A 13,240-nucleotide genomic window follows, 5' to 3' on the forward strand; every position below is an offset into this window, starting at 1 on the left:
ATACTGTATTAGTTTCGGATTTTCCAAGAAGACCTACGAAACAACTTTATGCATCTTCACTTCTGATAACTTACGAAAACAATTCAAGCCGGGGAAGCTACTCACTGATATAACTTTGAGTGTGTTGAATCATTTGTTTGAATATAGTGCGATGTTGCAATGTTCATTCTAGGTATTGCTTATCACAAAAACCTTTTTACAGATTGGATCTTATGTACAAAACAGCAGAAGGTCACGCTGTATGTTGTATCTTTAGATGTGAACACGAGCGAATAGGCTTATCAGCGTCGTTACCTGGAATACTTTCAAAATACCACTAGACTAGATATCTGCGAAAAGGTTGTGCATGTTTAATGCTGATTTCTGTATTCAGAAGTAAGCGAAAGTGGTCATTATCGTTATCCAAGGCGCTTTTTGTATTTTTATTTTTTTTAAATTGAACTATCCCAGTATGCTGAGCTGACGACAAACAAGTGTTTTAAGAGCAGACGAAAGTTGGGCATGTGCTTCTGGAATACATTGACAGGTAGGTAAATTGATTGTATAAAACGTCATGCTAGACAGTGCTAGGCATTTAAGAATCTTAAATTTACCAGCTCTTGTTTTTAATTGCAGATATCTCGCATCATTTTATTGGTATATTTATGCGGTATATATAAATATACGAAATTGAAAATTTATTTGTCTCGTGTCTAAATACCTCTTAGGAGTAATTTTGTTTGTGCTTAATAACTCCTACAAGCACGGTTATTATTAATACATTGTTTACACAATGCTAGTTGTTCGTGTATGGAAGCCCCCCTCCCCACCCCTTTGAATTAAAAAAAAAAGTAAAATAGTGTTTGGAGGACTATATTTTAATAATGTACTACACTTGGTATCGTCAAAAAAAATGAATGATTTCTGTATGCTTTGATTTTCCTGTTGAGTGTAACATCGTTAGTTTATCAAATGTATGCTGCACTATCGTATATTGCAATTTGACAATTTTGTTTCACGATTATTTAAAGAATTCCCATTCGATTTACATTCTCATCACGGTGGACTTAATCGCGAGTAAGCATCAAGCCTAGTTTGAATACATTCACACTGCCGATCCAGATCATTTATTCAGGAATGCGAATGCCCTTAGTACATTATTTCTTCACGAACAACTCAGCCAATTTTAAAGAATTCAAATCATTTTCATAAGAAAATAAATTGACATAAATGTAATTTAAAAAAAAAAAAAAAAGGGAAATTTAGTTATTATAGAATCCAAGTATTAATTTGCTTATGATTTTACATTATTATAATTTATTGTGTAACATGTTAAAGCAAAGGCAAACTGCATGATATGTTTAGTTTTCCTTTATTGTGATTGGAAGGGGGGGGGGAGGGATTCTGAAATTTTGATTTTTAACTAATATAAATAATCTGCTTAGTATTATTCTTGAATAAAACTCTTAAATAGTTATCAATAAAAGAAGCAAGTTTTATTAATTTGCTACGGCATTCTATTTAACACAAAAACAGCATGCCATAGCAAATTCATTGTAGCGCGTTTTATTTCGACAACCTACGCGACAAAGTTGTATTTCCATATTATTTTCGGTATATCCCCGTATCATATTTTCATTCCCTTTAAGGCAATAGATTAACAAATTTTCTCCTAGGTGAGATTCACATTAAAAATGTTGAACTAGTTAATATATAAATCAGAATATTAAGTGTTCAGACTGGTAAATAACTGCCGACGATATAAAATAACTAATGGAATGACTTCAGTTTGGAACCAGAAGTTGCTTGAAGTGTAAACACTGCCTAAAAATTAGTGATAAATCATTGTGTGTTAAAACCACCGTGAACATACGGGATGAGATTTTTCTACTGACGACACCTCAAACCCACAAGGTCTAGACAGCCTCTGATATTCACAACATCCGATATAAATCTTCAAGCAAGTTGGTCACAGAGTATGAAACAATTGATATTTATTGTGCAACAGCCTCAGTAATTACGGTATGTACTGTAGTTCCTTCTACGCTGGTAAACATATATATACCAGTGTATATATGTTGAAGTATATGGTGAAGATGGCTGTAATACGATTGGGAGGGAGAGAAGAGCAAATAATACTATTAAAACAATACAATAGAGCAATGTCCATTTTTCCCCCCTAGAACATCATTCTAGTAAGTGTATATTGCTGATGTTAGGGCGAAATTTGGATTAGAACAACAATATATTTTTATTGTTTAGCATAATATGCACTATTTAGAAGTCGGCTGTGAAAATTTTAACAAAGAGGAATTCATCACAATGTGAAAGGAATGGGGTATTTATCCTAACAAAAAAAAAAAAAAAGCTTTCTGCTTTCCTTAACCTTGCGGAGGTCGCGGTCGAAAAAAATTGCAGCGTAGGTCGCGTGTATCTGAGAGATACATTCATTACTAGTATGTGCTGAAATGCGATAGAACTTTTAAAAAAAAAACACTGCAAATAATGATGGTTAACTGCCAAAAATAATACATGATGGTTTATTTATTTTCAGTTACAATCTAGAAATTATTGAACAAAGAAAAAAAAAAAAACTAAACCAATACTATACTGACAGAGTTCGCGGTATCTCTCATTTACGATTTACTATCAAATATCACACACCTCTACATAACGTGTTAAGCCAAAACTGACCGCATAAACAGTGTGGAGTGGAATATCACTCGTAATATATGCATGCGCAAGCTACTCATGACCTCCAAGCTATACACTGGATATGTGTAAGAATATTTATATTAAACAATTTGTTTGTATCTGTCAGATCAGCCGCGACCTCCGCAGGGTTAACTTCAATTTAGTTTTTTTTTATTTATTAATTTCACGTCGCCAGTGGGTAAAGATATAATCCCTAATTACCTAATTCGCTTTCCGACTAGTGACAAAATAGGCTCATACTCATAGTAACCTAATAAATCACAAAACATAAAGAAATAGTGTTTGGGGGGGATGTATTAAGTGCATGTGCTAAAGTATGCAGAAGTATGATTCAAATTTAAAAATTGATAGATCGGAAGTATTCTGCTTCATAACTTTTATCAAGTTAACTTTTTAAGCTGCATCTGGTCTCTAATAAAATTACATTTAAAATAATAGAAACCACATCATTTAATAAATGGGCAAATTTTGATTTGTAATGTCAACGGGCATAATAATGTGTAATAAAACTTGCAGTCCCTGGAATTTACGCTATAAGAGCCGACTTCACTTAAAGTGTTTTGAGCGAATGATAACGACACCTAATGTTTGTACGAATTGTTTACACTTCTACAGATTTAAAACTTTCCCGATTAGGGGTACTCCTGCCTGATATGGTTTATGAACGTAGTTGTTCCGTTAACCTGCAACATCCTGTAGTCTCCTGCATGATAGACAGAAATGTGATTTTTAATTAATCCTAGGATTTCGTCATTGTATCGCCATGTTTTTCATTTCTGTTTATAATTAAAATTAAACAGTACGTGAATAGATTCATGCACTAATATGTTCCAGTAATAATAATGCTTAATTAATCTTCTAATAATTCGTCCCCCTTCTTCTTGGTTTATCAGTTGACGTATATGGCTGATTAATTGTAGCCCCCATCGGGTTTTTGCGCAGAGTATGGAGCCCGTTTTACACGATGTGGCACCTTGAAGTGCTTTCGCTCTACGTTTGGTCACGTGTTGTTTTAAGCTCTGCTAGAAATGTGACATTTGTTGTAATAAAGATGCTTCAAGTTTGATTATGCTTGAGATAACTTGAATAAATCACTCGTATTTTTCTTATTTTCATTAGCTACACATAAATCGAAATGCAAAAGGACAAAACTGAGAAAGCGAAATAAATGAATATATTGTAAATTGCTTACCGCTGAAATGTGAAAAACACAATTTGTCATTTGAAAATTCTGATCATGCACGGATCCAAAGAACATGTTTTATAAATGCACACGATCTCAATCCACGCTTCAGACGGTTCATTTTTTTTTCTCCTAACATTTCCGGTGGCATAAACGAAGACAATATTGCTCAACGAAATGTTAACATCTGTAAATAAGGTTTCTCTGCTGCAGGAAATATACTTCCGCTGACTAATTGTATTCTAATAAGCAGAGATAATGGAAATTCTTCTCACATCATGTAATAATTTCCTTGTTTCTGCTACGCGAACGTCGACTTTCGTAAATACAGAAAAAATGACGTCATGTCACGTCATCAATGACAAAGAAAAAAGAAATGGCCGGGAAAACAAAGCGTTCAGTTACCTGTACGTAACAGCTTAAGCAGTCTATTATGTTTCTTTTTTCTTTCTTCTCTTTTTTTTTTTCAGAAATAAGATCGTAATCTCCTTCAAGAGGCTGTTAACATTAAAAGCGGTCAAGGAAGATTCCTAAGTTAATAATGACGTTCCACCTCACGCTGCCCAAAGGTTTCGTTAGGATGAAGTTGTTGGAGGCTGAATTTGGACAACAGGTAGCTAATGGCGATCCGTCCGAAGTTACAGATCCATATTGCAGAGTTTGCATCAAGGATACTGTAGATTTGCCTGGTGAGTATTACGAACTTCCATATTTGAAATTAAATAGGCATTTAATTGCGTTGCAAACTTAATTTACTTGGAAAACAAATTTTGATTTTTTTTTCTTTAATTGATATGCTTAATACTCAAATGTAGTGAACAAAAATAAAATAAAACCAAATTACGAAATCTAAATAATAGAAATGGTATTCATGAGGCCTTGGAGGTGTCACGTGATAACTTGATATTACTGTTCCAAATATACAGTATATAATTGATACTGTTAAAATATACCGTAATTGTCTTGTCTTACTGTTTAATGATTGCATTGAGGTTAGTTTGGGCATTAAAGCATGCCTATCCCTCTCCCCGTCAGCTTGTCAGAACCACACACACACACAATATGCATTTGTCAATAGTGGGAATGTCAATATTAAGTTCTTTATATCTGCCTATCTCGGAGATTGTAGATATCCGAGATAGGCAGATGCGAACAACTTAATACAGACAGATGGAGGTGAGTAGAGATATGATAACCCTAGGGGGAAGGTGCGAAGTAATCTCCAGATAACCGAGATTACATAATTTGCAGCGGTGATTTCATGATTGTAATTTTACTTTAAAAGATGTTTAAGTTAAAATTTCAGTTTGCCAAGGGAATATACAAACGAGACATGCAACTTTAATTCCCAGATTGCAAGTGCATAAATGCTATAAATTACCAGCTGCAGAAATATTCTGGACTCAGTTTTTCTTTTATACAAAATTAGTGCAAATGATTGTTTTCTAAATTTTAATTACTTACATTCGGATAGGCGATTTTGCAGGTTTTATCAATAAAAAAATTATACATTTTTATTGACTCCACAAGCGAGACGCCATCGCCTAAAGTGCCGTGTGTGAGCAAATGATTAAGAAGAAAGAAATCCATTAACATTTTCTTGAAAAGCTGAGGGTTGTATTCGTTAGGAAAAATAGCACGGGGGAAAGCTATTCCCAAGAATAAGGACAGATGGAATAAAGGAAGAAGTATCAATATGTTTGGAGTTCAATGGTGCACAGATGTTGATCAGTGACTGCTTACACAATACAGGAAAGCAGAGGAATGGTAGCGACCGGTTCAGTAGACCAACGCTCAATAATCATAATGCAGAAACAGCATATGAAAAAAATTACTGGAGGAAGCCGCACGTGTGTGGGTGTGGGTGAGAGAGAGAGAGGTGTTTATTAAACGGATTTCCGTCTTCTATATGCAATCAATAATTCATAGGGAGGTTTTAGGCATACCACTGTTCCCAAATCCGACCACCAATGCTGGTCGGATTTGGGATGAGTGGATTTATAAAGTATTAAAAAGTTGATCAGGAGAGAAGTTGTTTTGAACAAAAAATTGTGCCAATATTTCTGGAGGGTTGAATGAGGCTGTAGATGTTGTGTTTATCCCAGTACATGCTAGAGGAACGTTATCCCGATAAGAGAAACGGATCTTGATTGGAAACGGAACATTATCAAAAACTAAAGTGAAATAATACATTTGCTATTTTAAACGTAATTTTACAAATAGTTCCCATTCTAGCTATATTAATTCCAACTGTGTGAAAATGTGTATGTTAAGTAGACCACGATCTATGAAACTTTGCACTGACAAACAAGTTCAAATATTAATGAATATTAATATTTTGAATTATGCAAATGATTAGCCTTTTATTTATATTTACGGTACGTGATTTATTAAATTTTATGCATACATGTAAATTATGCAAAGACAAAAATAAAATACACTGCTTGGAAAAAGTCAACGGACACAACGGGCTGTTCGAGGAACAGCCATGGTTCCCACCTTAATAAATGTAGCGTCTCCTTTTGTTGCGATGACAGCAGCAATCCTATGGGGCACACTTTCCACGAGCGTACAGTAGAGAATTTTGTACCAATCTTTCTGTAGGCATGTAATGAGGTCCTGAACTGTTTTGGGGAAGATGTCCCTTGACCTCACCCGACGCTGCAGTTCATCCCACAGATGTTCAGTAGGGTTTGGATTGGGTCTCCGTGGTGACGTTCATGTCCACAAACCACGCAGTTAAAGCAGCAGCCTGATGACATGGTGCATTGTCTTCACATTAGGAAGTGTAGCATTGTCCAGAATGTTATACCTTTCGGAGTTCAATGCTCGTGGCACCACAGAGGTCCGAGGCCAACCAGGAAAAACAGGACCATAGCATTTCACCGCCACCTCCGAATTCCATAGTTGGGGTTATGCATTCTGGTAAGAGAGGTTCACCGGGTATCACCTGTCCATCTGCTCGGTAGTGGATGTAGCATGATTCTTCGCTGCATAACCCAGCTTATAAAAGCTTCAACGCCCCCCCCCCCCCACCCCTGTACACGCTCTTTGCACCAGTGTTGGTTCTGGTAATATGGGACCTTCATATTGTGACCCTACATGGAAACGCATGTTGTAAGTCCCGGTTCAAAATATTTTTGTGCAGATTCGTGTTTCACTCGATGCCTGGAACTCCACATTCAACGTGTCGACCGACGAATGGCACCCTACTCATTCATAGCACCCTACGGTCACGTTCGGTGAGTGGTGGGTCGTGCACCGCGGGTAGCAGTTAACTCCCTAAGATTCCATCTCAGTATGGTACCATTGATTGTTGACCTGGGATGGCCCAATTTGTCAACAGTTTTCCGAACAGATAGGCCTGCAACAGGATAGCCTATCGTACTGCCTCTTTAAGACTCTGTCAGTGCCCTTCTCGCAGCATTTCACCCGGATACAGTTGCACTAACTTGGGAGAATCAGATTCCTCAAATTTATACTGGCTACAAACACGTGAATCGTTACATGACACGATGCACCTTGTCCATAAGGGTGCTCATTAACTTCTTTCTAAGCAGTATATTAATAGATTAATATTTACTAATGTATAAATTCCTTGTTCGTTGTACACATTTTAATTACAATATATTAATCATTGTTCCTAAATGCATTTATTTACTAATACATTTTAGACAAGAATTTAGTACGATAATTATATGTAAAACTATTTAATCGAAATAAATTCTCTGCAGTGAATGAAATTGTCCTCAATAAGCATAAATTTAACATTGCTTATTCTGGAGTACAGTTTTTTTCTTTTTTTCAACAGTTATTCATCTGTTTTCACAATCTTTTCTTCCCCCCCCCCTTCTGTTAACGGACGAGCTGAACACTTAAAGGCCCGAAAATATCAGTCAAAAAGCAAAAATTGAATTTATCGTTATCCTAAATGAAGGTGCAAATTATGTAGTTGCTATGGTTGTTTGATTATCTGTCATTATGTTCCAATGAAATAATAGAAGACAACAGTTGCTATCGTATAAATAAAAATTCATCCAACGTCTAAGTTGTAACATTCCTTTTTTGCCGTCCTTGAAAAATACCTCATGCATGGAGTGCAGTTCGTCCTGCTATTATTACAACTGCTCCTTCCCTATTTGTTCTTAATGCTTATTATGGTATCCGGTAAGTCATTCATTACCTTAAGAATGTAAGGGCGTCATTATTATGTACAGTGATAATGAAGCCATTGTCATGCTTGCTAAAGTGAAAAATCATTCGCCTTCTGCCTTAGTCAAGTATGAAAAATAGGAGTTTTTTTTCCTCCTATTTTTCGTACTTTAATTATTTACAAACATTTGTTTGTAATTAGTACATTGAACATAAACGTTTGTATTCATTACAAACTCTGTTCAATTCCCCTTCATTGCCGATTCGAAATTCTAATATACAGATCTATATATCATCATAAAAGAACTGAACCTCATTCTGTTATAATAAGCCAAAAGGCTATTTTACCGGCGACATAAGTTAAGTTAAAGGGAGATGGTAAATCCCGTTTTATTTTATAGCCGGGTACGAAACTCGGATCGAAATCCATCGAATCCATAAAGTTTCATGCCGAAAAAACTATCGGCGAGTCCAAGTGTAAGTGATCACTTGGGTAGTACAACACCAGGGCAACTCCAAGCAAAGGTGGAGCAAGATCCGTCACTAACCTTAATATTCTCTCATAATGTAAAACACAGCTCCTAAGAGATGTATATACTGTTTTACATTATGAGAAGAGGTCACTACCCAGACCGGTTTCAACCTTATTTTCAACCGAGTTTCGTACCCGGCTATAAAATAAAACGGGATTTACCATCTCCCTTTAACTGAACCTCATTCTGATTGCAGTGAAATCTTCAAACCAATCTTTACCAGGTTATTTCGCTTAGAAAGTATTGTTCTTCGTTGAAAGTTCAATTCAAAAGTTATTGATCCGATATTCTTCGAAATAAGCTCTGCTGTCAACAATGTGGAATGAATGTACACTACCAGTCCACTTTCATTAATCTGACTACTCTGGGATGGCAAAGACTCATGAAATTTAAAATTCCTGCAAGAGGACAATGTTTTTAAGAATTCTTCAAAGAAAGAAACTGTTCAACATAGAAAAGGAATACAACAGTTGCTTTCTCATTGAAGATGAACCTAAACTAAAACTTTGTGTCGCAATTGGAAGAACAATGGGACATTCGCCCTTCAATTGAAAAAGACCCGCGTGCGATTCTCGTCGTGACGAGAGGAATCTTTATATGGGCGTTTTCAATTGAAGGTGAGTTATCCGATCTGACACGGAGGTAGTAGTTTCATCCTGCATGCAGGCAAATCGGCTATAAGAATACACGATTTACAGATAATAACTGTGGGCGGTAGGTGGAGTTTTGTAGTTGGTGATCGGATTGTGTAGCGGAGTAGTATGCCCTCCTATGATGAGTCCTTAGAGGTGTCACGTAATAATTCGCGACCACTATCTTGAACATCATTCTGGTCTTCAGAATGGTGAATGGTCACTTCAGTAATTAATTATTGGATTTTAAGTGAAATCGGGAGAATAACGTTCTTCCAATTTGCACTTTCAGTGTTTTTTTTTTCTTTAAACAAACTACAGCTGTTGAAATAACTTTTTCTTAAATAATTTTTTCACTTTATTTTTCAAAAAGGTATCTGTGCAGCCATGTGGGAATGGTGTTGTTTCCATACTGCTAGACTTCCAGAAGAATAACCATTATAAGATCAATTATAGTCACCTACTAGAGGAACTTTTTTGTAGGCTTATTTTCCAGCCGATTCTGAGTTAGTCGATCATTGGCACAACAGGAATAGGTTTTTTCCTTGCCACAACTCGGATTTTTAAGATCGACTGTAGAACGTTCGTATTTCAGGCAATAATATAACGTAGGTTGGGGATCATAAGACCGTACCTTTCTCCCTGGATGCCTATAAAAATCATTGAATAAATTTAGGTCATTAGTCATCTGTCAGTGACTAATGACAGGTCTAAAGGCTTCGCCTTCTCCCTTGTAGAATGTAAAACATTAGCAGATTTTGGTTGGTTGATTTAGTTTTTAAAAAACCTTTCCAAATAAAAAAAAAAAACGGATTTCTATGAAATAATCCCTTTTTTTCTTTCCCCTTGAATGAATTAGATAATATTCTGGATTTAAAAAATATATATATATTTTTATTTTATTTTATTTTTTTTTTTGTCGAGGTTATCTCAAAGTGTAGAATATTTATTCAAACTTATTTGAAAATAAATTTTGCCTTCGATGTATCAGTTACACTTAATGGATGTAAAATAAATCGACACGTTAGTTTGGAGCAGTTTTTACATAAAAAAATATGCTTTTGATGTTTTTAGATAACAAAAAATAAGTAAATAAATTACATACTATAAACAGTGTTTGTGGAAAATATGAATATCTAAGGCATGTTTTCTTGGAGTGATTTACGTTGCACTTAAAACTAAAGTTAGCCATTTATATCCCCCCCCCCTCCGAGAACTAGGGTTTTTCCTTTCAAAGCAGACAAACTGGCCCGTGAGCAAACGCAGACTGACGAATATACGCTATCGTCTTCCTTTTGCTTTCCTGTCGTTAATTCCAAATTAAGTAAGCGCATTGATATGACTAGAAAGATTCGAATCCCATGCAAGATGCGAGAACCTTTATAAAGAACTTTTATAAATCAAGGCAAGTTAGCCGATTTTAAACGGAGGTAGTAGTTTCCTTCCAGGAAATTGTTCCCCCTTTTTTTTCCACCGCTTGGCAAAACACTCAAAACAATTGTCGTAGCAATATCATTCGATCGCAGCAGATTTTTGAAACTTCTTAGTGTTGAACTCTTTCTCTGGAAATATATATAATGACGTTTTCACTATGAAATTCATAAGAAACCATGACAGAACAAGAATAACTGTAAAAAAAATGCCTAAATTATTATAACAGAATATGTAATAGATTAAAAAAAACACGACTGGTGTGTCATTAAAATTTACTGTAATTAGTTAACACGAAAGCAGATGTTAAGTAACTACCTAGTCTAGCCATAAATACTGTTAGTTTGAAAAGTACATAAACCTTTAATCTATCAGTAAATCATTTACAGCTTTCAGCACATACAAACCACGTATAACGTGCATATAACAGCACTCAAGGTTCAAAATGTCTCCCCTTTCGCCTTCACGCACGTCCCAGGTCTGTGAGGCGGTGCCTACAACGTCCAACAGAAACTGGTCGCTCGAATCCACCTTCAGGTTGGCGATGCTGTGGTATATTGTGGCATTTATATCCCAAGCTCCGTCCACAATTTGAAGTCCAACGGATTCAGATCGGGACTTCCCGAGCCAATCATATGGTGATATGTGGTCGGATACATTAGCCTCCAACCAACGTTGTGTGGTCCTCGCTTTGTGTGCAGGGGCTGAGTCTTGTTGGAAGGTTCACGGTCTATCGTGAAACAAGGTGTTGTTCAGGGTCTGTACTACATACTTCAGCACGGCTTGATACACTTTGGCGGAGGTTTTGGCCCCTTACCCTTACTCGCAGAAATATAACTTGGATATCCCCTGATAAGTCACCCTCTCCCTACCAAACCATCAGGGTATCCAAGTTGTATTAAACTACTCTTCAGTAGTGAAAATCTTCTCATCTGTGAAGAGGATATTTCTGTGTCTGTTGTTCGCGCGGAGAAGTTCCTTTTCATTTTATCACTTTCTACCTCATAAGTTGTGGTGTTAGCAAGTGGCTATTAGAACGAGGATAGGCTCTCATCCGATCATCAGTTAGTACGTGACTCTTTCTCTGCGAAATGTTCATCTCTCAAGACGTTACTTTCTGCATTCTCACAGTATCACGGCAGAGGCGTGCCCTCACAAGCTGTTGCGTCTTAACGCATCGTGGTCGACCTGTTCTTTGACGGTCAGATACGTCTTTTGTATTGTTATATAACAGCTAGTAGTCCGATACATGAACATCCTACTTCTCCGAGTGTTTTTTTTTTTTTTTTTGGGAGGGGTAAAAATAACAGGTGGCTGCATTCCAACCTTGTAAAGTGCTATTACAACTGCACAGTTCTCATAATCTCCCCCACTGCATGTTAACCAGTATAGCTAGACAACTCTCTCTCTCTATTGATAAACACACGAATGGTTGCTGCGCCCGTTGCCATTAACGGAACTAGGCTAACACAATTCTGTGGGCAGCGTGGGATGTGCGGAAGTTGTAACAGAATTTATGGCAAGACTATGTATATAATATAAAGTTACTTATTATATAGTCCAGAAAAATTGCGAATCTATATAATTTGAAAATCATCTTTCGTGACTTGATTCTGTTCATTAATTTTGAGTCTCTAGAATGTGTTTTTCTTAATGTGCAACAAATTTGCAGTTATTTCTTTGTTTGAACATTAAAGACTACTTTTTTGCAAGCTATTGCGTCCTAACGCATCGTAGTCGATACGTTAGGACTACTGATCCCGAGTGTAACTGCTAAAGTTGGAATTAACTTTTTCCTGAACATCTTTACAGTCTCTCTTTCAGCTTCTGAATTTATTATATCCAAACTTAGTATCTTTGTCGAATTTTAATTTCTAATTTGAACTGATTTATGCTGTCAGTTATATGTAACATCAGATTAAGTTTCTGCAGTGGTTATCGACGTCGTAGAATATTAAAGCTCCAAAGTTACCTTTCATCGAAATGTGGCATTTTAGCGAAAGTGCGTGCAACATTCTCCATAGTTTTTAAAAGTGCTATTGCTGAAAAATCTCCCAGACTTGCTTTTCTGTTTTTATCCTCTGAGCATTGCAGCTATTTCTGTTTTTTTTTTTCCTCTACTTTATCGCCCTTAATCTTTTTGACGTTCTTCGCAGACTGCATTTGATGGAGCTTGGGTTTCAGGTAACTTGTGTGTCAACTGGTGAAAGGGGAAAAAAGTATCCAGCTGTTGGTTATAAAATTTGATACTAAGGTTTTTTTTTTTTTTCTTTCGATTCGGAAATATCCGAATCTTCAGTTTGTGAGTCATGTGTAGAAAACCGATCTTAAACTCGTGGAGTAGTTATTTTTTGTAAGGTAAGCGTTTTCATAGTTGATTGTCTCAGAATAGATACTTTGCTTGTCGGAGACTGTATCCAAAAGATAAGAAGTACATAGCTTTCTTGTTTAAAGACTCTTCACTTTCTACAATACAAACAAGCCAAAAACAAAAGGCTAATTATGTCAGAACTGTCGGCTCTCAAGATAAATGAGCACATCAATCTTATCTAAGGAAATTTTCAGACAGCACAATTCTGGAAAGAAAATTTTCTGCCAAACGTCAATAGCACCTT

At 36.1% G+C, this 13,240-nt stretch overlaps 1 protein-coding gene across 3 annotated transcripts in view; it reads left to right on the forward strand.

Moving 5' to 3' along the window:
- The first annotated feature begins 313 nt into the window (after positions 1-313).
- The window catches only part of LOC150101827 (putative protein kinase C delta type homolog), a 270,938-nt gene continuing 258,011 nt past the window's right edge, over positions 314-13,240 (forward strand). For all 3 annotated transcript variants that reach the window (XM_090400070.1, XM_090400072.1, XM_090400071.1), the window contains exons 1-2: positions 314-526; positions 4,348-4,566. In XM_090400070.1, coding sequence (XP_090256196.1) covers positions 4,419-4,566 — 148 coding nt within the window. In that variant the 5' untranslated portion in view covers positions 314-526; positions 4,348-4,418. The remainder of the gene's footprint in view (positions 527-4,347; positions 4,567-13,240) is intronic.

The sequence above is a fragment of the Typopeltis vanoorti genome, chromosome 11 (genome assembly GCF_054136105.1).
Source record: "Typopeltis vanoorti isolate ZY-2024b chromosome 11, IOZ_Tvanoo_1.0, whole genome shotgun sequence".
NCBI lineage: Eukaryota > Metazoa > Arthropoda > Arachnida > Uropygi > Thelyphonidae > Typopeltis > Typopeltis vanoorti.